This window comes from Leucopleurus acutus (assembly GCF_964270905.1).
Source record: "Leucopleurus acutus genome assembly, chromosome: X".
In the NCBI taxonomy this organism is placed as follows: domain Eukaryota; kingdom Metazoa; phylum Chordata; class Mammalia; order Artiodactyla; family Delphinidae; genus Leucopleurus; species Leucopleurus acutus.
In genome coordinates, this window is record NC_139148.1 from 7,024,938 (window position 1) to 7,051,560 (window position 26,623).

Below are 26,623 nucleotides of genomic sequence, written 5' to 3' on the forward strand. Positions count from 1 at the left end.
GTTTCTTTTCAGAACTTTCACAGTAAATCCAGTGCAAACTTAGGCCCTGTAGAGTTAAGCCAAAAGGAAACAAAACCTCAGAGAACGTTAAGACGGCCTCCCTGCCCTGCCTCAGTTTGGGTTGGAAAACATCTGCGTATGATGGTCAGGGAGGGGAGAGGGCCGGCACTTGCTCCAGACGCGGCCTCAGCTCTGTGACCAGCATGGGAGAGCAGTTATCTGCTGAGATGCAACACGAGTCTTCCGTGGAAGGAAACGGGAAACCTAACAGAGGGCTGGATGCATGGAATCGGCGACATCATTATCTTGACTGAAATTTCACCAGGTGGCTCTCGGGGTTGAGATAGACGACATCGAGTAATACCAGGTTACACCGAATATTCATGGTTTTTGTCACTTCCCTTGGCGTGCTTGAGGCCAGCAGCCCTTGCCTGCCCGGTGAGCGGCGTTGGTTCTCCACAGCCGTGAGGGGCTCTGGGGAAGGGGCGGGTTTCGGCTGGTCACCCCCTGTGGTTTGGGTGCCGTGTATCCACGTGATGGGTCTCCTGCCCTCCTCACCCGCGTTTCCTTGCTGCGGCCTGGAATCTGGCCGGGAAGGAAACCTTGTGTGTTCTTCTAAGGCTCAAGAGCTTCCCCACCCCTCCCCCTCCAGAAAACAAGGGGCTGAGGGTGAGTCTTTGAAAACCACAGCTGGAGCTCCTAGTGCCTTCTGTGTGTGCCTCCTAACTGCTCATTACAGCCCCACCTCCAGGCCTTGCGAACGCCCTTCCAGAGGAGTTCTTTTAAAAAGGCTTTAAGGGGAGTTCCCCGATGGCCTAGTGTTAGGATTCCGGGCTGTCACTGCCATGGCCCGGGTGCAGTCCCTGGTTGGGGAACTGAGGGTCCCGCAGACCACACAGTGCAGCCAAAAATAAAAGTAAAATAAAAGGCTTTTAGGAATAGAACTCCGTTGAATGACTCAATGAAGTTTTGACTTTTTTTTTTTGGTTTTGACATTTTATATATGTGTACTTGTATACACACACACATGTACGTATATGGACACACTGTACATGGGAAACCGTCAGCAGCATCGAAGGGTGAACGACAGGCATCACCCTGAAAGCGTCCTCGTGCTGCACCCTTGCGATCTCTCCTTCCAGCCTCGCCCCCAGCCCTGACGCCAATCTGCTTTCTGACCCACTGTGGGTCAGTGTACGTTTTCTGGAATTTCATACAAACGGACTCTGGTCAGTACTCATTCCTCTCCGGCTGCTCTCCTCAGTAATTGTTCTGAGGTCACCTGTGTGGATGAATATACCAATAGTTCGTTCCATTTTTTCACTACTGCACTGGCAGGCTGTGTGTTACGTGCTGGTGGGAATCTGTATTTTTGAATATTAGAGGCTACTTTCTGGAAATAGTTGAAAGGAGAGCTAACGAGGCGGACAGAGCCAACTTCCTTTGTCTGTGAAGGCTGCCGCTCTGGACGGATGGAGAGAAGCACGTGTCTGCCACTTCCGATTCCTGCGTTTAGCCCCAATGCCGCGAGCTCTGACTTCACCCTTGACTTAGGTCTTCTCTAAACTGGGAAGGTTATCTCCTGCCACGTTGGAGGCCATTGGACACCTTCATTTTATCACCAGCAGGAGAACAGTGGAAGGTTTTTTAGGGGATTATTAAGGGGTGTGACGTCCATCTGGGAGGAGAATGTGACTTCTCAAGGCCTTGCACACCTGCTTCAGCGTGCCATTCCCAGCCCGCCTGCTCTACTAGTATCTTTTTAAAAAAAATTCAAAGGATGTCTGTAGATGTACTTAAAGGCAACCTTTCATACAGAAAAAAATGTAAATTGAACTCACCTGTATAGTTGAGTCCTGTCTTAAATTCTTGTGACTGCGTGTTAGAAAACAAAAATTTGAACCTCAGGGTTAAAATCTGCTCTTGTCACGGTTGCTAAGTGAAAACAGATTCAGAATTCTAGGCAGGTGTTCAGCCCATGGAATATTCTGCAGCAATTCAAGCTGCTGTTTATGCGGAGTTTATAGGAGGGCAGATGCTCGTAACTTAATGTAAAATTGAATGTGCAACGTAGAAAGAGGAAACAAAACTGAGAGTACAGAAAGATGTTACATGTTTGTGTTCTGGTTGTTGAACGTGGATGAGGTCCCCCACCCCCATTTCTTTAATACTTTCAAGTAATTTAAAACTTTTCTGGAGTACTTGTTTTTAAGAAGGAAAATGAGTGTTGCATGCAACCTGCTTTGCAAAACTGGGCTTTCCTGACTAGGGTTACTGGCAGACTGAAAGACGTTCTCTCTTTAAAAGTGAATATGGTAACATATGTACGCAAGGGCTTTTGTAATGGAGAAGATATTACAGTATAGATTACCGTACATGCGTTTGATGTGTTTGCGGCCTTCTCCCTTTGGCTTACATAATAAATGATGAAAACCCTGTAGAGTTTCCAGCTGGGGCCACCGAGAATTCCTAGGAAGGGAAAGCGGAGTCGACAGGAGAGAAGAAGCTGGGAGAGATGCCGGTGTAACAGTAGCTTTTTCTTTCTGTGGTCCGCTGTGTGTCAGACGCAGGATGCTCACTGCACTGTCCCTTGCCCCGCGGTTAGTATTCCCCCTCCTTTCCCGAGGTCACACAGCTCAGCAAGGGCACTGACAGACCGCGATGTCCCAGTCTGCCTTTGAGGCATTGCTGGACACTCCTCAGCAGTTACTCACCATGAGTTACATGCAAAAACGACCAGAGACTTTTCAGTAATGGGCCACAGAATTGAATCTGATATCGTGATGCTGTGCGGTGTGTATGTTTCTGCGTGGTATCGTAACTTGGCCACTTCTTCTTTTTTTTTTTTTTTGCTGTACTGCGTGGAATCTTAGTTCCCCAACCAGGGATCGAACCCGTGTCCCCTGCATTAGAAGTGCAGGGTCCGCTGGCCCGCCAGGGAAGTCCCAGTAACGTCTTTAATAAGCATTCTGTGTTACAAGTTTCTCTTATTTATGATTTCCTGAGATTCTTTCAGTTCTTGTTAAAGCAACATAAATTTAAGGAGTTTGGACCTTTTCCCCTCAACCTAGTTAGCGTTCTACTTAATGATTGATATATCTTTTATTTAAAGGAACTCCTGAATGTCCATGTGGGGTTCTGAGTGATTTCTGAAATGCATTCACACTTTTCCGTGGCACCGTGGCAGCCACGCCTGTCCTGGGGTCCTCGGGAGAGAATTCAGCTGCCGGGCGTGCGGCGGCTGGATGACTTCTAGTCCTAGCCTGTAAGCACGGTGGGCTCTTAAGGGGGAGTGGAGGTCCCCTCCTGTCCCTGAGTCTGAAGGCAGCATGTAATCTGATGGCACACAGGCCTTTGGTCCATTCAGAGCCTTCAAGGGGATCTCCCCCTACGTGCTCTCGCAGCTGTGGAAGGCCGGGGAGCCAGGCAGGATTCGGTCTGGTCCTTCAGTTTCCTCGGAGATGCTGTCTTGCGTTCCACACCAGTGCCACGTCGGGGAGGGCCGGAGGCCCGGTCTGTCCCTCTCTCACGTTTCCCCTCCCTCCCGCCTTTCCTGGAGGTGGGGTGGGGTCTGTCTTGGGAGGGAAGTAAAGAAAGCTGGAATTTGTCTCCATTGCTTCCAATGTGCCCTTTTCTGACACTGTCCCGCCCATCAGGTGGCTGGGGTGCCGTCCGCCTGGCAGGGGTTCGTCATCCAGTGGGTTGGCCCAGGAGGTCTGCAAGCCCTGTCGCAGTCAGGCTTGTTGTTGAATCCTTGCAGCTCTTCTGTGGCGTATAGGACTTTTCTAAGACATTTAATTTAGTGACTTGTATCTTAAAAAAGAAGATGATATGGGTATCCATTTCTTAAAGGCTAAGTTTTCAAGTTACTCTTGGGGAAATAATGCGAGTTGCCTTCTGCCTTGCCCCCGTGATCCCTCGAGCTGGATGTTGCCGTGTTTCAATGGAGAGCCCTGCGTGCTGAGCTCTGTTTCTCCAGGCTTCTGAAGGTGGTGGAGTAGGGCTGCTTGTCTGCTTACTTGCTGTCCTGTTGCCGTGTCCCTACAGCCTGGCTGCTCCGGAAGTTCTCACTTGTGGGCTTCACCCCGCAGCTTCCCTGGGCATCATGCCCTGGGCCCCACAACTGCTACAACACTTTGGGGTGGCATCTTGGCTTCCTGGTGCTTTTGCTGAGGTGCGCTTTATCCATCAGCGTGACCTTGACCCCAGGGGCCCTAGACCTCTTACCGGGCAGTGAGCTGGCCTGTCATTGGATATGGTTGTTGAAGTGCAGATGCCAGTCGCCGGTGTCATGGTGGTATTGATGTAAGAGTGGCATAACCCTGCTGTGGGCAGTACTGAGGGACACCCCAGCAAGGGGCTGGTTCTGTTGTAGAACAGATGCTTTTGGGGCTGTGCTGCTATGTGTTTTCTGAGTTTTGTTGCTTTTTTATTTCCTTGAAATAGTAGACACTCTCTTTTTTTTTTGGCTGCACCTCGCGGCATGCGGAACTTCCCCGACCAGGGATCGAACCCGTGCCCCCTGCAGTGGAGGCACAGAGTCTTAACCACTGGACTGCCGGGGAAGCCCCTTTTTTTTTGCGGTACACGGGCCTCTCACCGCTGCGGCCTCTCCCGTTGCGGAGCACAGGCTCCGGACGCGCAGGCTCAGCGGCCATGGCTCACGGGCCCAGCCGCTCCGCGGCACGTGGGATCCTCCCGGACCGGGGCACGAACCCGTGTCCCCTGCATCAGCAGGCGGACTCTCAACCACTGTGCCACCAGGGAAGCCCCCCCTTTTTTTTTAATGTGTATATTTTTGGTAACGTAACTTGTATTCAGAAAAGTGATCCCACAGTGATAAACAGCTGGATGAATTTTCATGGGATGAACACAGCTGTGTAACCCACTACCCAGATCAAGAAATAGAACATTCCTATTTATGTTCTGGGAATGTTCTAGTCTCCCAGAGGTGCCCTTGAGTCTCCCCACCAAAATACTGCTATCTTGAACTTTCACACCACAGGTTAGCCCCTATTTGACTTTTATGTAAATGGAATAATGTATTTATGTCTAGCGTTTTTATACTCAGTCTTACATATGTGACATTCACTCCTATTATTGCTGGTGGCAGTCGTAGCCCGTTTTCTTTGCCGAACCTCAGTGTTTCTTTTTTTCTTTTTTTTTTTTGCGGTACGCGGGCCTCTCACTGCTGTGGCCTCTCCCGTTGCGGAGCACCGGCTCCGGACGCGCAGGCTCAGCGACCATGGCTCACGGGCCCAGCCGCTCCGCGGCACGTGGGATCCTCCCGGACCGGGGCACGAACCCGTGTCCCCTGCATCGGCAGACGGACTCTCAACCGCTGCGCCACCAGGGAAGCCCTCAGTGTTTCTTTTTCTAAGGGCACTTCTGAAAGTGGTTTTGAGCTTAGTTTAGTCCCTTTTCATCCTTCCCCAGAGGCGAGCCATCTTGAACACAGATTTGGCGTCTGTGTTGCCTCGGAGCCTGTGTCTGGCTGCTCTGCGGTGGGTGTCTGCCTTCCAGAAAATTCATTGTTTTCCCACAGCCAGTGGGTAACTATTCAGTAGAGCCCTGGGGATCGTGTGAGCTGCTTCTGGATTTCACTTCCTGTCCGGCACACCTGAGGGTTGTAGAGGTTTGCAGGTGGTGGGCTCTTAGAGGTGGAATCTGCACTCCAGGACAGGTCGGCTTCCCATGGTTAATAAGGGCCAGAAGATGGCTTTGGACCTGTTGGTTTTCCTCATTCGGGTTTCTCAACACTGTTAACCGTGTTGATCGTTCTGTGCTTGTCTCGGCTTGAGCTGAGTGTCCATGGAGCCGGACAGATCTCGTAGAAGAAGGCTGGCATGCCAGAGGGATAGCATTCAAACCCAAGGGCAAGGGATGGGACCTTGAAATTTACATCCGTCTCTGGGTCCATCGTGGTCGGGGCTTTGACGTGACTGCGAGATGGTGCTCGAGGAGTAATGGTCATGTTGGGAGCTTTTGGGGTGCATCGTGGGCTGCTGGACGAGAATCTGTTTCATAAGCTGTCTTCTGCAGCGAGTGACCGTGGCGTGCTGAAATGCAGCGTGTACCAGAGGATGGTAGGATTTTGCGGAACATCCCAGCATACTGCTGAGGTTTTCAGTACAGAGGAGCATAGGAGACTCAGTGTCCTGGGGGCGTCTGCATAAGTAAGTAGAGGTCCGGGGAAAGGGAGAGGAGGGGGTGCTGGAGGAATCATAAGGTAAAAGTTTTACCGGGAGGAAAACTGATCAAATGTCCAGTTGTATAAAATGTGTTGTTCCTAAGAAGTCCGCGGGGCAAGGCGTGGCCAGTCCTGAAACGAGTGCTGTCTGGGCTTTATTTTAATCGGTGTTCTCATCCTCACCAGTGATTGGGGAACCTGCTTGTGCTAACTTTCATGTGTCGACTGCTGTAACACGGTCCGACTTTTCCGCCTTTCCAGTGTTGCCTCGTTCTTTCTAAAGATTTCTTCCATTCAGCTTACTCCTGTCCCAGTCGCTTTGTCATTTTAAAAATAGTTTTTTTCTCTTTTTAAACTATTTATTTGGCTGCACCAGGTCTTACTTGTGGCATGTGGACTTCTTAGTTGTGGCATGCCTGCAGGATCTAGCTTCCCGACCAGGGATCGAACCCAGGCCTCCTGCGTTGGGAGCGCGGAGTCTTACGCACTGGACCACCAGGGAAGTCCCAGAATAGTTTTTCTCCTTAATCTCTGGCACCTGTAGCTGCATTTCTCCTCACCCACAATGCAGGTAAGGGGTGGAAGGAGGAATATGTTATGGATTTGAAAGGCTTACGTTCTAAGGGGGTTAATACCACCCAGGCCTTGGAGTGCGTGTCGTGAGGGTTATAGATGTACGAATCCACATTTTGTGAGCTCAGTTCAAGGTAGCTTTGGGGGATCCTGCCTTTGTTTTCCACCCTGACTGTTGAAATACGTTTGTTATGGTTCTTGAATTTAAAAGGATTTTCAAGATGCTTGTCAAAATGCTTCGCACACGACGGGCTCATTGGTTCTAAGTATACTGGGAGTCAGATGACGGTGCATACAGTCATACAAGCTTGGTGTATTTGTTCAGAACGTAGTGGAGCCCTTCCCATAAGCCAGGTTCTGTGCTGGGCGGTTTGGGGAGACTTCCAGGAAGAGGACTTGGGTATGAGGTGGATAGCTTGTCACAGGGCTCATCACCTCACTTCGTAATCTGTGTCCTGAACTCAGCAGAGTTGACAATCAGTGAGTTAATGTTAGGAGTCTACCCAAAGTAAGGCAGGACAGACTTTAGTTTTATTGACCCCAAGGGACTGTTCATTTAAAAATTGTCCATTAAATTCTGTACTCAAATGAGAATATGGTTAAAAATCTCATACCATACAGACATCCTGTAATTCCGTTAAGTGCAGAGGGACATCACGTCTAATTCCCAGGGTTTTCTTTAAGTGAGCTAGATAAATTCACATCAGTGAAGCATTATTGATGTTACTGTCTAGCTGTCCGTCGAGATGGAAGAAGATACACTTCCTTTTTATAAAAGCTGAGTGCTTTAATGGTGCGGATTTAAAGCCAAGTTCTGTGTCTGCCTAGAATGGTGGTAGAGAGAAGGGCCCTGCGTTCCACATGCCTAAGTCCCCCCTCCCTGCTCCCTTTGATGACTGTAACTGTCGAGTTTTTTCCATGGGCCGAGTTGTTGATAGTCTGCTGAGTGTTAGTGGCAGCAAACAGGCTGCATCAGTAGAACTTGGGTAGTCATTTTTCTAAGACTTTGCAGAGTGGCTTCCGATTATGAAGTGAGTGAGTGGCTTGCTGACCGGCTGCTGGGTGAGAGTTCACATCCTCTGAAACGAGTAGTGGACGTTGGTCGGTGTTTGGCTTCCTTGCTCCCATGGCCCTTCCTTGGAGCACCCCGATTCCTTTACGAAAATCGCTTCCCCGTTGTTAAGTCTTGGCTTGTCCCCACGGCCTCCCAAGGGTCAGCCAGCCACATTCCTTCGCTTCTGCCCCCGGAACAACCTGGGTGGCCGTGTGATCCGCTCTTGGCCAGTCTTTTTAATTAAGCTTGTATTTTGAGAGAACTGTAGATTGACTTGCAATTGTAAGACTATAGAGAGATGCCACATACCCTTTACCTGGTGTCTCCCAATGGTAACACCTTGCAAAGCTCTAGTAACAGTGTCACAACCAGCATGTTGACATGGATACGGTCAAGATACAAACCGTTCGATCCCGCGTGTGGCCCCTGGATAGCCATACCCGCTCCCTCCTGCCCTCAGTCCCACCTTAAGCCCTGGCTGCTGTTTTTGTAATTGTTTCATTTCAAGAATAAGACATAAATAGAACCAGACAGTGTGTCACCTTTGGGGATTGGCTGTTTTCACATAGCATAACTCTCTGGAGATGTGCCCACGTGTATGTATATCAGTAGTTGATTTTACTGCTGAGTCATGTTCCATGCTGTTCACTCACTGAACGACCTTGGGCCAGTCTCTTGTCTCAGACTCCTAGGACTTTTGTCCTTACACGAGGAAGTAAGGAAAGAAGGAGGGGTTGGAGCACATTCATGCAGCCGCCTCCAGGACCTTGGCATGCCAACCAGCCGGTTTCTGCCCTGGGGCCGTTGCGGACTTTCCTTGTCCTCTTTGCTCTCTGGAACCTGCTTGGGCAGTTCCCGGTCCTGTGGTTTGCATGTTTCCCCATCTCTCTGTAATAAATTCCACTTTGCTTGTCTCTCGGTCGGAGCCTTAAATGATCCAGAACCCGGTGATTACTTGGTCATATATGCCCCACCTCGAGCTAACTGGCCATCCAGGAGGCTGGAGTTCAGAGAAAACAGTGCAGCGCTGCCACTCAGATGTTTGAGTTTCTCGCCGGTTCGTCCAGTATTTTCCTCTGAAGTTTGTGTGTGCAGACAGTGCTGTTATCCCAGGCGCATGAATGGAAATGTGGAAAGGTACAGAATTGTTTTTCTTCTACTCTGTCAAAACACTGCTGCTTCCCCTTTCTGGTGACACTACTCTTTTAGCTTCTGCTTTGGGTTGCCTCCTCTGTCCTGCTTTTATAAGGATAGAAAGTTCAGAACCTTATTCTGTGGTAAAACTCTGTTAATCAGTCATTGACCACTTAGCCTGGAATTTAACTTAGAGCCAGGGATGTTCCCTAGGTGACGAGCGTCTATTTTGTCCCATCAGTTTCAAGTCTTGTATTAATAGGAGTTCACTGTGTCAGACAAGAGGCCTGTCTCTGCCTCATTCCGTTCCTTTCAAGTTAGGGTCCAGCAGGAAGGGCCTGCTCGTTAAAGGCAGTGTCTCCTGAAGCTGATGGAGATGTACAGCAGGGCAGGGCGTGACTACCAGCTGGCTGAGCCGTCCACATCCTTTGGGGGAGGTTAGTGCCCATGAAAAGGCCGAGTGGTAGTCTGTAAAAAACAACAGCAACAACAACCAAACCTGGCAGCAGCCCCCAGCAGCATATTCAGCTGAAGCTTTGCTTGCTTGGAATATTCAATTGACTAGATTGATTTTCCAGGCTCTGCTCCTAAGGACCTTCCAGGCTTCTCTGTGCTGGGGTGGAGAGCAGCAAACATACGACCTCCTGGTGCCCAAACCGTCTGTACAAGTTTTCCTGCTGAGACTTGTCTAGCTCCTTGCTGGCGTTTTTTTGTTTGTTTGTTTGGGTTTTTTTTTTTTTTTTTTTGGTAGCATCTGAGGCTTAATTCTTATTTTATTTATTTTATTTTTGTCTGTGTTGGATTTTCATTGCTGTGCACGGGCTTTCTCTAGTAGCGGGGGCTACTCTTTGTTGAGGTGCGCGGGCTTCTCATTGCCGTGGCTTCTTGTTGTGGAGCACGGGCTCTAGGGCGCACGGGCTTCAGTAGTTGTGGCTCGCGGGCTCTGGAGCGCAAGCTCAGTAGTTGTGGCTCGCGGGCTTTGTTGCTCCGCGGCATGTGGGATCTTCCCGGATCAGGGCTTGAACCTGTGTCCCTGCATTGGCAGGCAGATTCTTAACCACTGTGCCACCAGGGAAGTCCCTGAGGCTTAATTCTTAATGGCATCATCTTGAATTTCTATTTGAACTGGGTCTGCCGGAGGCTTTCTTTCTGTTATGCGCAGTCTCCCTTGGGACACACATCATACCTTATTAGGGCACAGGTCTGCATGAATTGCAGTTTTCAGGTGTGTTGAATTAGACCCACAATAAAAATGACTGTAGAATTGCTGTTGCAGAAAAATTTAATTATGCTAATAATCGAGGCTAAAATTACTTGTAGATATATAACATTTCCTAGTAACTTTAGTCAGGAAATGGAAAATTCTCTAAAACACATTACAACTTAGAGAATTTTATAAGGATACTCCTCATCGATAAAGTTATATTTTTAAAATGAGATACTAATTTTCTAGGTTACAGAAAAATCATGCAATAATCATTAGTGCCTTGGGGGAAAATGGTATTTTAGAACATTATAGAACATAAGAACGTAAGAAATGTAATCTGTTTTAAAAATTTTTATTGGAATATAGGTGACTTACAATTTTGTGTTAGTTCAGGTGTACAGCAGAGTGGTACAGTTATACATATGTTCGTTCTTTTTCACATTCTTTTTGCATACACTTATTACAGAATATTGAGTAGAGTTCCTTGTGCTCTACAGTAGGTCCTTGTTGTTTATCCATTTTATATATAGTGGTTTGCATCTGTTAACCCCAAACTCCCAATCCACCCCTCCCCCTGCCACCCCCTTGGCAACCACAGTTCTGCTCTCTGTGTCTGTGATCTTGTTTCTGTTTCGTGGATAAGTTCATTTGTGTCATATTTTAGATTCCAGGTACAAGTGATATCGTTTGGCATTTTGGACAAAGTATTTTTTAATACCCTGTCATGGGAGATAGCTGCCTCCCCCCCCTTTTTTGAACACAGTGATAAAAGTCCCAAATAGTCCCATATCAGTCCTAGCAGACGAATATATATTTTGTATTAATTTGTCCCCCGTAGGGCGGAATAAAGCACAGGAGATGGAATGAAGGCAGGCTGTGGCCAGCTTCAAAAATGCCCTTGCACAGCAGTGTAAAGCAGCTATACTCCAGTAAGGAAAAAAACCCCAAAATGGCCTTGGTGCTGCTGCGTGTTACAGCACCCCAACCCAGGAAGACATAATGGCTCCTTCCCTCCTCCGGGCACAGTCTCGGGGTGTGTCGGGCTCTCGTGGCCCGTGCCTGCCTCTGCACACTTCTGCCCATCGTAAACCGGCACATGGTTACCTGTTTTCCCTTGACGAGTGAGTAATACAATCTTCAGCCTGGGGAAGAAGGAGAAGTGGGCTCCTAAGCAGACTCTGACGTCCTGATACAAGGTTGCACACCTCCCTCCCCGCGAAGCACAGTGCAGAGGCTCTCGACGCGCCCTGCCTTGGCAGACGATGAGGCGCTGCTGTGTCAGAAGAGTTAAAGTCATTTTAATACGAGTCTTTTTCTTTTTTTAAACTTAAGCATGAGTCCAGTTTTTCCCCAAAGCTGTGAATGCACTTGGGAGACATTAATGTAACATTCAGGAATGAGGATTTCGCCTATGAAAGCTGGCTGCTGAAAAGTCGGCAAAAGGTTTCTGTTTTTTTTCGGTGCAGACGCATCAGGATTGGAGTAGCTTAAATCTTTTCTTTCTTTTTATTGAAGTATAGTTGAGTTACAGTGTTGTATTAATTTCTGCTGTACACCACACTGATTCCGTTATACATATTTACGTTCCTTTTCATTTTTTTTTCCCATTATGGTTTATTGTAGGATATTGACTGTAGTGCCCTGTGCTCTACAGTAGGACCTTGTTGTTGTGTATCCATTCTACGTGTACTAGTTTGCATCTGCTCATCCCAAACTCCCAGTCCATCCCTCCCCCACCCCTCCTCCCCCTTGGCAACCACAAGTCTGTTCTCTATGCCTGTGAGTCTGTTTCTGTTTCGTAGATAAGTTCATCTGTGTCATATTTTAGATTCCACACATAAGTGATATCCTATGATGTTTGTCTGATTTACTTCACTCAATGTGATCATCTCTAGGTCCATCCATGTTGCTGCAGATGGAGCTATTTTGTTCTTTTCTATGGCTGAGCAGTATTCCATTGTATACATGTACCACATCTTTATCCATTCATCCATGATGCACGTTTAGGTTTCCCTGTCTTGGCTATTGTGAACAGAGCTGCTCTGAATATAGGGGGCGCATGGAGTAGCTTAAATCTTAAGTGCTTTCTTTTTTTTTTCTATTTTTAGATGACAGAGGGAGGTTACAAGTTAGAAACATAATATTTTGGCAGTTTTGGTTTGATTCTAAACTTCAGTTCACTGGGGAGAAATAATATTACTGCGGAGATGAGGAATGTGTTTAGTGAAAAACCTGTGTGCATGTAGTAGTCCCATTGATTTAAACTCTCTAGATTTTATAAGTCTCCCACCCTCACTCCCCTCGTCCATGATATATTTTTTAAATGCATTATACTCCTCTGTCAGCCAGGAGTACAGGTGTTAGATGAGGAGAAATGTAGTGACTTGGAGCTGGTAGATTTCTAGAGCGTACGCAATATGTCTTAAATAAAAACATAAGTACAGCAAGACGTTATAGGTTTTCGTAGCCTGTGTCTCAGACGTGATAATAAATGATGCCCCTCAGCGGTTTTTTGGTTTTTTTTCTTTTTTGGCCACCATGCGCGGCCTGCGGAATCTTAGTTCCTCGACCAGGGATTGAACCTGCGCCCTTGGCCGTGAAAGTGCAGAGTCCTAACCCCTGGACCGTCAGGGAAGTCCTTCAGTAGGTTTTTTTTTTTTTTTTTTCTTTGCGGTATGCGGGCCTCTCACTGTTGCGGCCTCTCCCGTTGCGGAGCACAGGCTCCGGACGCGCAGGCTCAGCGGCCATGGCTCACGGGCCCAGCCGCTCCGCGGCACGTGGGATCTTCCCGGACCGGGGCACGAACCCGTGTCCCCTGCATCGGCAGGCGGACTCTCAACCTCTGCGCCACCAGGGAAGCCCCGTCAGTAGTTTTTTAATTAGAAAAGCTAACAAAGTTTTAGCGTTTCAAACTGTTTTATTTGGTGTTGATTTTTTTTTAACATTATAAACATTAAAAGGAAAAAACGATTTGCATTTATAAAGAATTAGGACTCATTCTAAAGTATGGATGTCTTCTGGATGAACCCGTCTGGTTCTCTAAGGACCTCACCCTAGGCCCTTCCAGGGAGCCCCGGGAGAGGGTGGGGTGGGGTGTGTGTGTGCTGCTGCCTCACGGCCCAGCCCCATGCTGGGCACACCTAGGGCCCTAGGACCTTTCGGGTCTCTGCCCTGCATCCACAGTCGGTGTCTTTGTTCACGGCCAGAAGCAGAGGGAAAGGGTGGTTCCAGATGTTTCTGCCCCTTTGATGGCAGAGACAAAGGCTTTCCTCACAGGCCTCCAGCCAACATCCGCTCCCGTCTCCTGTCAGGACCGTCACGGCTACCCTCCCTGTGAGGGGGGACGCACGCGGCCCCCCCCCCCCCCGTGTCTGCGGGGACTCTGGCTCCACAGTGCTGCCGGCCACCGCGGATGGTCGCATCCTAGTAACAACGGTGGAGGGCGGCACCTGCGCAGGATGGGGTCAGGGATCCTGGAGGATCCGGACGGGGGCGAAGCCCTGATAGACCGGCCGGCCGTGGGGAGGCAGGAAGAGGAGCTGGCGGTGGGCGTAGCGGAGACCACCTTGGTGTGTGCAGGATCCTGCGTGGGGGTGGATGCTAACTGCAGAGAGGAGGCGTGTACAGAGTAGGACGGGAACGCCCCGATCACAGGCTGCCCCTTGGGGGTTATGCGCATGTGACTTACCCATGCAACTTTTCTTTTGGTGTGGGGGGCGTTCTCGCCAAGTTTTAAAAGCAGAAGAGTGCCAGCGATTTGAGGACAGAGGAATAGTACCCGTAAAAATCCAGATCTCCAGCTTCTTTAAAACAAACAAAAACCCAGAAACCTGGAAGATCCGCCCACACTGGCTGTTAATTTCCCTGGGGCTCCCAGCCGCCAGGACCGGATCGTAGCTGCTGCACCTTCAGAGGGGAGCGCCCTGCCGCCGCCCCAGGGCCCCCTTCGAGGGCTGTCTTTTGCACCCCGGTCCCCTTCCCTACTCTCTGGGTGCGAGTGTGTGCAGCCCCGAGGTTCCTGTGCTTAGTTAGGTTCCCCAGGCTTGGCCTTTGACATCTATCTTTGTCCATTTGAGCTGCTGTAATTTAAAAAAAAAAAAATTCCTATAAACAAGAAACACTGAGTTTTCATAGTCTGGAGGCTGGAAGTCCAGGATCCATCCAGGTGCCGGCAGATTCAGTGTCTGGCGAGGACCTGCTTCCTGGTTCATAGGTGGCATTTTCTTGTATCTTTAGCCGGTAGAAGGGGTGAGGCGGCTGTCGGTGGGGGGGGGGGGGCTCTTGTATAACAGCACTGATCTCATTCCTGAAGGTTCCACCTTCATAACCCAGTCACCTCCGCGAGACCCCACCTCCTTATACCGTCACATTGGGGGTTGGGTTTCAACATGTGAATTTGGCGGGGGGCGGGGGCACAAGCATTCTGTCTCTGACAGCATCCCTGAGGAGAGTTTTTCAAAGAGACAGCGCTCGTGATGGTTGAGATCTTCTCTCTTTCACCCGATAGAGAGACGAAGCCTTCCGGGGAGCTCTGACTCATCCAAAGGGAAGGCGAGGTGGCCTTGGGCGGGTCCCCTTGGAGCAGCCCCTCTCCTGAGTTGCCCAGCGGCAGCCTTATCTAAAAGAACAGGCGCCGTTTCTTTGAAACAGCAGAAGGCTGGGAACGTCCATTACAAATAAACAGCCATGTGTCTGACAAGCAGGGACACTTTGTTCTCGTGTGCAGCAGCTCCGCTTCCTGTTTCTTGATTGTCTCTCAGCGCCTGCAGATCGCTTTTCTTCTTTGAAAACTGCAGAATTAAGTCACCCCAGTCATCCCTGTTGAACCTGTGCTTAAATGTTCCCACTACTCATGTGCAGAGGATGTATGAGAAAAGGTTAGAGCCGGGGCAGGTCTCTGTTCCCCGACTGCTGCGGAGCCGCCCGCTTCTGCCCGGTCCGTGCTTGATACTCGTACAACGCACTGCAAAGGGCAGGCGTGCCTCATATTCCTCCTGTGGTGTAAGGTGAAGGCTGGCTCTAGACGGGAACTTCACTCTCCAGGCTGACTCTTTTCCCTCTCTGTTCACCCTTCCCACAGACGTTGTGTGACAGACGCTGGTATCGGAGGGGAAGAAATAAAGATACTCTCGGGGTTTTATCCTTCAGGAGGTGCTAGTCTTGCTGTGGGGCTGGCAGCAGAAGCAGGGAACTGAAAACAGGGGGTTTGGGGGACTTCCCGGTGGTCCAGTGGTTAGAACTTTGAGCTTCCATTGTAGGGGGCATGGGTTCCATCCCTGGTCAGGGAACTAAGATCCCGTGCGCCACGTGGCGCGGCCAGAAAGAAAGGAAGAAAAAGGAAGGAAGGAGGGAAGGAAAGGAAGAAAGGAAAGGAAGAAAGGAATATATAGGGCTTCCCTGGTGGCGCAGTGGTTGAGAGTCCGCCTGCCGATGCAGGGGACACGGGTTCGTGCCCCGGTCCGGGAAGATCCCACATGCCGCGGAGCAGCTGGGCTGAGAGCCATGGCCGCTGAGCCTGCACGTCCGGAGCCTGTGCTCCGCAACGGGAGAGGCCGCAACAGTGAGAGGCCCACGTACCACAAAAAAAATAAGGAATATATAAAAACCCAAAACCAGGGGGTTTGGAGCCCTGAGTGGTGATGCGCCCAGGGTATTCAGGAGGCCAGGAGGTGGCCACTGGGTCCCATGGTGGAAGCAGTGTTGGGGGGTCCTGGTGTGGGACCCAAAAGGATGAGTGGGGTGAGCCAGGCGGAGTGAGTGTGTGCGTGTCAGGGGTAGCGGGGTGTGAATAGAGGGGACCCAGCCAACAAAGCCTGCAGGCAAGGAGGACCATTTCTTCGGGGAGAAAGGACAGAGGCTTCTTAGTTGCAGCCCCGTGCTGTTTGGGCCGGGCTTAGGGCGGCGTCCAGAACAAGGCCTGTTCCGCCTGGTAATGGTGGGATCTGGCTGAACACCGTGGCTCCACCTGGCCTGACTCGCTGGCCTCTCGCGTTGCTGGTGGAAGAGGCTTTGCGGCAGGTTCAGAGGGGGTGTTAGAGCCGTCCGGTTTCCTGTGTTCCCCAAGAGTTATGATGACTGTTGCAGGTACTTTGTCCTTTCTCTAGTTCTCAACTGGGGGAGGTGGCTTTTGTCCCCAGCCCCCTCCCCCCCACCCCCACCCCGGGACACCCTGAGTAGTATCCGGAGACGCTTGGGTTGTTCTGACTTGGGGTTGGGGACGCTGCTGACACCTAGTGGGTGGGGACCGAGAATGCCGCTCCTCAGTGTCTGACGGCCGCCACCCAGAGCACAGGACCATCCAGCCCTGGTATTGGAGGGGAAGCCCTGGTATTGGATGTCTGTAGCGCCGTGGCGGGGAAAGGCGGTGTGGTACCCCATCGTACCCCATCGTTGGGCTGTGCCGTGTTTTGTCTGCTGGACATTTGGCTGGTTTCTGTGTTTTAGCTGGTGTGGTTGAGGCCAGTATGATCATTCTGGTACGGGCCTCTTGGTGAACATACCTACACAGGGTTGACTTGAAGGTTATTCTCTGTGTTTCTGCAAGTGGTCGTGTTGATCTGTGCATCCGCCCCGTACACAAGAGTTGCAGGGGTTAGAAGCAGGCTAAGTGTCCACCGACAGGCGAAAGGATAAGGAAAATGTGGCATACACATACGAGGGACTATTAGCGTTAGAGAAGTGTGATCACGTGGACGAACCTCAAGCGCCGTAACCAGACACAGAAGGACAATCCTGTATGATTCCACTTACACAGGGTATCTTCAGGAGTCAAGTTCATGGAAACAGAAAGCAGAACGGTTGTTGCCAGGGGCCGGGGAGATGCTGGATGGATATGGAGTTGTGCAAGATGAAGTTCTAGGGATTGGTTACACACAGTGTAATTATAGGGAACACTGCTGAGCTGTACATTTAAAAACGGTTGATGGTAAATTTTCTGTGGGGTTTTCAAGCCACGCTTTTAAAAAACAAGAATTACAGGTGCTCCTTGCCAAGCTGCTTTCCTTCGGGTTCCTGGTGTCTCCGTGGTTGCACTGCACTCCTTTGCAGCTCGTGGGACGCACCCTGCCTCTTCTCCGAGGTACGCTCGCTCGCTCGGGGCAGCAGAGGCACCGTGGGTGTTACAGGGTGACAGGAGTTTGAGCTTATGTAAATGTGGGAGAGGGTCCGTAAGGGAGACCTGGGGGATCGTGGACGGAAGGAGTGTCTCTGAGAAGCCACGCCCAGCCGGCCTGGGGAGCTGGCCCTGAGGGTGCCTGCATGCAGCCACCTGTACGTGGGCCTGGGCCAGGCATCTCCTCGTAGGAAGACAGGGGATGCAGAGCAATGGGATGTAAGAGAAGCTGGAGGCCGCCGGGCTCTTCTGCATCGCTTCCACCTTCTATCCTTGGACAGATTCTCCTTTGGACCCCATCTAACCAACCGTACAGGGATAGAGATTCTAGAAAACGCAGTTCCTGTGTGAACCACGAGGACCCAGAGCTGTGCCTGTTGTAAACACCTGACCTGTGCGTGCAGCGTACATTTCAAAGGGCCGCCTGGGAAGATGGGGCATGTGTCCTTTTTTCCCCTTTGCTTCCTTGCAAAGCCGCAGTGTATGAACCATGACGTCTTTTAAAGAGGTATTTGTGTCTTAGCCTGAGAACTTAAGTACCACTTCAATCATGTGTTTTGTTTTTTGTTTTTTTTAATGTGAGAAATGCGGTCTGGGTTTCCGTGAACATAATCCACTTAGGGGAAACTTTTGTAAAACGCTCCGTGTGTAAATGGCAACTTGCTGTATTTTAGTAGTTTTCTGTAAGGCTATAGTCGCTAATCAAGGGAAAAAGAAACTTTAAATTAGCTTGAGAATAACCAGTAAGAACATCTAGGATAACTGAGCTTCGGGATTTACTTTTCCCCAAACAATGTTCCTTGAAAGGACTTAGAAACCGCTCTACCTGAATAGCTTGGAGTATTGTAAGTGAAGCAGTCTCCCTTTACCACTTCAACGTCTGGTTTCCCCGTGTTCGTGATCAGGAATGGGGATCATTTGTCCCTGAACTTGAGAGTCCAGGAACCTAGCCTGTGCTGTAGTCCTGATTGGAACACCAGCAAATGACAAGTAAAATGATTTGTAAACATACTTGTACAATACTTCTGAATTTACAAAATATTTTCATAATTGTCTCACTTTTATTCCCCTGTTGGTCCCGGGTTGTAAGACAGCCAACTCTTCCCACCCTTGTTTTGGGCGACAGAATTGAGGCGAAGAAAAATCCAGTGACTTCCTTCAAGTTGTGTAGTGAAGGGGTCGGGGTGAGTCTCCAGTCCTCGATCCAACACCCCTCATCTCTATGAAACCTTGCCTGATACCCCTCCCCGTACCCTGTGGCTTGACTCTTCCCTCCTCTGTGCCACCGGGGCCCACGAGTGCCTCCCTTGCTGTGCTTGTCACATGGAATTTATATCCGTCAGGGTCCAGTTGGGAGGCAGAAAGCGCACAGTAATTGGAACAGGGCCTGCATAATAGGAAACAGGATTCCGCAAACTGGCCACATAGCAAAACATCCCTTATGTCTTGTCTGTCTGTCCGGCAAGGTTGAGCAGTTACCATAGGGACCGGAAGGCCCCGCAAAGCCTAGAATATTTACCATATGGCTCTTGAAGGAGAAGTTTGCCAGCCCCTGGTGTAGAGGATTACTAACTATTAGCGGATTATTACTTATTGTCAACTTACTGAGTCACGATGAGCTAGGAACTCCTCCGGGGTAGAGAGAGCTTTAAAAGAGTGCAGGAGTAGCAGGCGTAAGGGCCAGCCACTGCCTCTAGGGCTGAGGCACGTTACCTGTAAGGGAGGAGGAAGGAGGTGTGCGACTGCCCCCCTCTTACTGCCCTCCCTTCCCCCAGTCTGAGATTCAGATCTGCATGGCATGGGTGTGACAGCAAAGTCACGAGCCCCTCGGGCTAGCTGACAGACAGGAAGCTGCCTGTGCAGAACCTGGCAGGTGGCCAGGGAGCTGGCTGGCATGCCAGTGGAACCCCTGGGAAGCCGTCCGAGGGCATGCGAGTGGCCGGGAAGCTGCCCACTGGTGTGCTCGTGGAACTTGGCTGTGGAGCCGCGGTGGATTCAGCCACTGCCTTGTCCACAGGAGGAGGCGGAGAGGACAGCAGCCCCTCCAGCTCCCTCTCCTGAGGACCCTCGCAGAGCTGCCAGCCCACGAAGGAGAGCTATCCTCAGGTCCTGCCCCAGTATCACCGCTCGCTCGGGCAGCGACGAGTGGTTTGCACTTAAGAGGCTAGCTGGCGTGGTGTTGAAATGGGTCGTTCGCACACCTTGCTCCTTCTGGATCGTAACGTACCAGGCAGGGGTGTTCGGAAAATGCTCCCTGAATGTTGCGTTCCAGAAACTGTCCCTTGCACGGGTTGGCCCGTGTTCTCTAGAGTGCTGTGCTGTGCTGAGGCTCTGGACTCCGCAGGGTCCCGAGGCCCCTAGACCTTTGCCCTACCTGGAGAAGAGGCACATACCTTGGGCTTTATCCTCCCCGGGGGAGGCTGTGGCCCCTTGGCTCCGAACGAACGCTCCTCCCGGGGTTCTCTTCTGCAGCCAGCCTGGGGTCTGAGCTGCCGCTGCTGATCCCCTGTTGCAAATTCCCTCCCCTCTCTGTTTCTTAAGACCTCTCCCTGAGCAGCCAGCTTCTTGTCTGTGTTTGGACTTGTGGTTGCGCAGTGCAGCCTCCACTGCCTCTGGGTCTTCACACATCTCATTGACCTGCTCAGCCCCTCAGCCTGGCTCTGTCCCCTTGTCGGGGCCACACCTGCCTTTGTCTTGGGGTGGCATGTGATCCAGCGTTCGCTTTAGCCATGGGTGGCAGGCGTGTGTTAGAATCTTCACAGCAGACCCTCGTGTTCTTGCGCGTGGGACTGAATACTGACGTGCTCACCTGAATCCAAATGTATGAGGTGGGTGTTGGTGTCTTAGGATTTTTTGCATGTGGGGGTAGTTATCATTTTTCTTGCTTTTTGGTACGTTTTTTTGTCAACCATGAGGAAAGCAGTTTTCTTCCCTAATTGATATTTTATTGGTTGTTTTGAGGATTGGTACACACACGGTTCAATTTGTACGTCCTTCCTAATGTATGTAGGAACTGAGGAACTAAGAAACCACGTAGTTCTGATTCTTTTCTAAACAGGTGTTCCGCTGACTTTCTGGCTTAAAATGTGGAAACAACTTTTCCTTAAGAGGATATCAAGTATGAATCCCTTCAAATGTTGATAGACTGTGACATCACAGGTCCCACTTCACCGTTTCATATCATAAGCACCACGTGCTCAAATTTCCATGTTTTTCTTGGCACATTCATGGCGCGTTATTAGGGAAACTGGAGTGTCATGGCCGGGGACAGGAAGGGCCAAGATCAAGAAGTGGTTTTCTTTAGGAAGTAATTATACTAAAAAAACATAGGAGTACAGGTAATTTTATTTTTATTTTTTTAACTTATTTTTTTGTTTTGTTTTGTTTGTTTGTTTTTGCGGTACGCGGGCCTCTCACCGCTGTGGCCTCTCCCGTCGCGGAGCACAGGCTCCGGACGCGCAGGCTCGGTGGCCATGGCTCACAGGCCCAGCCGCTCCGCGGCATGTGGGATCTTCCCGGACCGGGGCACGAACCCGTGTCCCCTGCATCGGCAGGCGGACTCTCAACCACTGCGCCACTAGGGAAGCCCTAACTTCTTATTTTATATCAGAGTATAGTTGATTAACAATGTTGCATTCGTTTCAGATGTACAACAGCGTGATTCAGTTATACGGTATACAGGTATCTATTCTTTTCTAAATTCTTTTCTCAGGTTGTTACAGGATATTGAGCTGAGTTCCCTGTGCTACACAGTAGGTGCTTGTTGGTTATCCATTTTAAATATAGCAGCGTGTATCTGTCAGTCCCAAACTCCCTAACTATCCCTCCCCCCACCCCCCCTTGGTAACCATAAGTTCGTTCTCTAAGTCTATGAGTCTGTTTCTGCCTTTTGTAGCATTTTTTAAATTTTCCACATATAAGCGATATCATACGGTATTTCTCTTTGTCTGTCTGACTTGTGTCACTCAGTATGACAATCTGTAGGTCCATCCGTGTTGCTGCAAATGGCATTATTTCATTCTTTTTAATGGCTGAGTAATATTCCATTGTGTGTGTGTGTGTGTGTGTACACACACACACACACACACACACACACACACACACCACATCTTCTTTATCCTTTCCTCTGTTGATGGACGTTTAGGTTGCTTCCGTGTCTTGGCTATTGTAAACAGTGCTGCAGTGAATACCGCAGTGCACATATCCTTTTGGACCATGTTTTTCTCCGGGTATCCTGTTCAAGACCTATTACGTGCGTGACTGCGTCTCCAAATTGCCATTGAGTATGTTTTGTGTTGTCAGGTTAAGAAAAACTACCCCCCATGGAATGTTAAGCTGAATTCATTATCCCATCCTTCCCTGGTTGGACCAAAAAATAACCAACGAACAATTTCACCTCTTCAGAAAGCGTTTATACTCCAGAAATGGGGTGAGGTGGGATTTCCTTCTTAAGCATGTTTCCAGAGCTACGGCGAAGCTTGAATTCCCCAAATAGTCGACAAAAACACTCCTCGGGATGTACAAGAAGGGAGACAGGGACCAGTGACTGATGGTATGTTCACGTCTTAACACTTGAGAGGTTTTTGGTTTTCGATGGGCTTCTCGGTTACCAGAGATGCACTCTCCGATTAGTTCACAATTTGATACTTTTCCTGGATGAGTCAGCTCTCTTTTCTGAAACAAGGGAGCTCAAGGAGAATGAGTTAAAATAGTTAAATGAAGCAGACTAAGGAGGTGACGTCAGTGGTTGTCCTGGCTCACAAAAGGCACTGCTTTCTCATGGCTTGTTCTCCAGACAGCAAAGCTTTCTTTGAGATAGTCATAACTGATTAATCACGGGTGTGATTCGTAGCCTTTGAAATATGATACTGGACTTAACACATTCTTCCTCCTTTGGTTTTGATCTCTGGGTGTCGCGATTTTCCACATCAGTCCCGCTCAACGTCTGAGCTCCCCCGGCCGACCCCTTTCCTGTGGCCCTTGACGTCCAGCATCGCTTCTGTCCTTAGACCTTCCTTCCCAGTGTCTGGGGCGCTTGCTTACATTAGTGTTCTCTGCCCTGTGTTGGTTTGAGCCCTTGTTTCTGTCCAGTACAAAGACAGAACCCGCCGCCTTCTGTTCTCGGGCAGAAGAAATTCTTTTCGCGTCAGCCTCCAGGATGAAGCTACCAGACGCATTTGCTGGAATAAGAAGGTCGCTCCCCTGCTTCCGTGCTGGCCTTCGGGGGCCCCCACTGCCTCCAGGATATCATGCCAGATTCCGACCCAAGGTCAAGTTCCTCATCTTCCTCTTTCTGCCCTTATCTTCAAACGCTCCCCAGCCAGAGCTCTGCGCTGGGCCAGGCTGACATTCCTCAGACCGGCCCGGCTTCCTGCCTCTGCCCCATCTTCACATGCAGACCCCCCTGTGGAATGTCCGCCCCCATCCATGCCACCCCTTTCAAGTTGCCCTTCGTGGGCCTCTCTCTTCGTGAAGTCTTTCATCTCCAGCCCCGAGGCCAAGCGAGCCCGGCCCCTCGCGCCCCTGCTGCCCTGATGTGGTTCCTTCCCACGGGAGTCCCGGCTCCCAGGAGAATCAAGGTTCTCCGGCCTCCGTGGATGTCATCCTTGATCAGCTGTAACTAACATCCGTTGGATGAAATACAAAAACTTTGTTCCAGCGAGACTTCCATTGACTGTTTTTTTCCCCCGCTGCTGTTTCCAGAAAAAGTGTTTCCATAAGAACAGCAAGGAAATCTGCACATTTGGGGACACTTGAGTCTTAATTGAGGCCCTACACAGGAGTTTTCCAATGCCAGTGAACACTCAGACCAGAATATTTGACCTGGCATGTGAACGTGGGACGTTGATTCTGCCCGTGGCACACGGACAGGCATCATGGGTGTGGAGTCATTTGTTCTCGTGTGCCTGTCTTTTTGTAAAGGGACTTTTCTTCTGAGCTACAGCGAGCGGCACTGAGAACTTCGCCTGGTGGCTCTGGGACAGGACTGCCCTGTTTGTGGCTCCCGAGTGCTGTAGATGTCAGGCAGTTCCCTCTGCTAGTGGCAATGCCAAGCGCTCTCTTGACTATAAGGCAGGGGACGGTGACAGAACGATCCTGAGTGTCTGTAATGTGTGATACACTGTACAGTGCTGGCAGGCAGAGTCAGTAAGTATCCTGTGAGACTAGAGCCAACTTCAGGTTTTCTCTCTACCAAGTTCAAGCCTAATTAATTCTTCCTAATGGGAGAAGTTTGATGGGGTCAAGAGTACAGACTGGAGGTTTTCAAAACGTCTTCTTTTACAACTGTTTTCTCCATGAGCACAATAAACGTCAAACAGACAGTTTGTCTTGGCGAGGAAGCCAGGCGGGGAGAATTCCCCAGCTTCTGTGTCGCCCAAGCCCAGCGCCGTCTTTGCTGGGAATGCAGGTAGAGTGTGGTCGGGACGGCGCAGGTGGACACTTCGGAGTGCGGTCTTCACTGGTGCAGGAGGAGCTTGGGAAGTCTTTGCGGATGAGGGGAAGCAACACGATGTCATCACACTTCGATGCCAGCGCTTGGAGACAGTCTCGCAGAACTTGTGCATCCAGGGGTTTGTGGGAACGAGACTGAAAAACCCACCAGGTCATGGCTGAGTCACACGGGTTGCCTCCAGGACATCCTGCCTTGGAAAGCTGTCCTAAGGCCCTTGCAAGTTCCTTGGTCATAGTTGTCTTGCCTGAAGAGTTTTCTTTTGAAGCTGAAATTCAGAGAGGCATCATCGCAAGGAGAGGGACGCACGTACACGTGCTACCCTCGCTTCTCGCCAGCTCTGCGCGTGTTTGCTTGTTTGGGCTTTTGTGACTCTCACCCCCTCTTTGTTCACTTCCTGCACCTTCACCCACCCATCTTCTTCCAGGTTTCTCCGTGTTGGGGCCCCAGGGTTCTGTCCTCAGCTCTTGGTGGGTCTGTTTTCTGTGTAGGAGGCCTCCATCCCCGTCCCTCCAGTTTTTAAATTCCTTCCGCTGCTGGTCACCCCGTGAGCAGGCCACCTCTCCCCGGGTACCCTGCCCTCCCCTCAGGCAGCCGCCCACCGACCCTCCGCCTGGACGGCCCTTTGGCCTCCCACCCAGGGCGTGCCAAAACGGAAACTCCCCACCACGTAACCTTCACCTTGGCCACGAGTGGCTGAGTGTGTAATCTTGGTGGGGTGGAAACTTACTTACGATCTGTTATCATGTCGGGATAAAAGTTGTCTAGACGTTGAAACCGGTTGTTAACCGAATGGTTCGCTTCATAGTTTAGTTAGGAGTGCTCATTTTGTTTATGCCGTGGACTTGCGATGAATAATTGCTTTATTAACCTAGGAAAAGTTCAGCTGTCCTTGGGATCCGGCGGAGACTTTAGGAAAGTACCACGTGGTTTCAGAGCTGAGCCTGTAAGTTGCCTCGTTTCCAGCTCTGTAACTACCGGAGGAGAAACGTTTACGGCTTTAGTGCTTTGTGAGGTTCGGAACGGACTTTTAGGTTAGTCCTGGCAAACAGAGCAGCGAACTTCCTAACCCGTACACCTCTGTGCCTAGAAGCATTCATCTTTTTCACTAGTTTTCCTAGCAGTTCGTAAACATAATGGCTTTTCGGTGTGAAACGGGGGGTTGGCAACTTTTTTTTAACAACAAGCCAAGTAGTAAATATTTTTGGCTTTGTGGGTCAGACTCTGCTGTTCTCTCCTGTAGCGGTGTATAAACAGATAGCTCTGGTTGTATTCCAGTAAAATTTTATTTACCAAAAAAAAAAAAAAAAAAAGCAGTTGGCTGGATTTGACGCATGGGCCCCAGTTTGCCAAGCCCTAGTACAGAAGCAGGTTGGTTAATCGATGGATTGTTTGATGCTGAGTTGGATTATTACTGTATAGGGAAGACGAGGGTGAGGATTTAAAGATGAAGATTCCTCAGGATAAAAATCATAAAACGCTTTTAAGGAGTCAGTCAATACACATTCATACACGCGTGTTTAACACTGCGTAGGGAGTATTTTACGTACCCAGCGTGGTGTAGTAATCTAGGACTGTAATGAAAGGAATCAGGTACTAAGCGTCAGCAAGGATGTGGAGAAACTGGGGCCCTCGGATGCAGAACGTAAAGTGGTGCAGCTGCTTCAGAAGGCAGTCTGGCGGGTCCTCACAAGGTTCGCCGTAGCTACCGTGCGACCCTGCCGTTCCACTCCTAGGCGTACACCCAAGGGAAGTGAAGACGCACGCGCAAGCACGAACTTGTACACCAGTGCTCACGGCAGCATTAGTAGCCAAAGAGGAAAAGCAGCTTCAATACCCATCACCGATGAACAGATAAATAAGATGTGGTCGGTCCATACAGTGGAGCGTCCTGCAGCCATAAGAACGAATGAAGCTGTGACGCAGGCTACGACATGGTGCACCTTGAAAACCTGAGTGAAGGAAGCCAGACACAGAAGGCCACCTATTGTAGGATTTTGTTTATATGAAATATCCAGGATAGGCAAACCCTAGACGCAGAGAGCAGACGCATGGTTGCCAGGGGCTGGAAGCGTCGGGAAGTGACCGCTGACAGGCACGGACGAGGTTTCTTCTGGGGTTAGGAAACCGTTCTAAAATGGGTGGTGGTGGTGGCTGGACAGCTCTGTGAATATACTAAGAAGCCACTCATTTATCTTTATATGGGTGAGTTGTGTGCTGTCTGAATTATATCTAAATACAGCTGTGACGGAAATAACTAGGTGCGGGATTAATCTATGAGAAATAACTAGTAAATAATAATTTTTTAAAAAATCCATCATGATTTTTTGGAGGAAGGAGATCCAGAAAGTGAATCGGTATTTCTGGCTCTGCTGTTTCTGGTGTGTTTCTGAGAGCTCGTGCGCTTTCCCGCCCCTCCGTGAATGGTACACCTTGCAGAGGCAGACCGGGTGAGGGATGCGTCCCTGGTCTCCCGCTGGGAATCAGGGCCCAGGTGGATCCCTTCACCCCTGGGTTGTCCTGAAGCCAGTCTGAGAAAACCTGTGGGTGGCGTGTGTCACGGGCATGTTGTCTTCCTGGCCGAGTCCTGGGGACTTGTTTGCTTGTTCAAGAGGCTCACAGGGTACACTTCTGTGTTGCAGATCGAAGAAGGAAGCAAAGCCGCGGCAGTGGACAAGTTGTTGGCCGGAGATGAGATCGTTGGCATCAACGACATCAGTCTGTCGGGGTTTAGACAGGAAGCGATTTGCCTGGTGAAGGGGTCGCATAAGACCCTGAAGCTGGTGGTGAAAAGGTAAGACCTGGGCCTTGTGCCTTGTTTACAAACAGAGATGAGCAGGACAGTGAAACCTGGAGTCTATTGGCCGTGCCGTGTCACTGTGGCAATCGTGATTTGGACTTAA

At 50.1% G+C, this 26,623-nt stretch overlaps 1 protein-coding gene across 1 annotated transcript in view; it reads left to right on the plus strand.

The window, feature by feature from the left end:
- The window catches only part of SHROOM2 (shroom family member 2), a 131,245-nt gene that overhangs the window by 33,393 nt on the left and 71,229 nt on the right, over positions 1 to 26,623 (plus strand). The window contains exon 2 of the mRNA XM_082865241.1: positions 26,363 to 26,514. Coding sequence (XP_082721367.1) covers positions 26,363 to 26,514 — 152 coding nt within the window. The remainder of the gene's footprint in view (positions 1 to 26,362; positions 26,515 to 26,623) is intronic.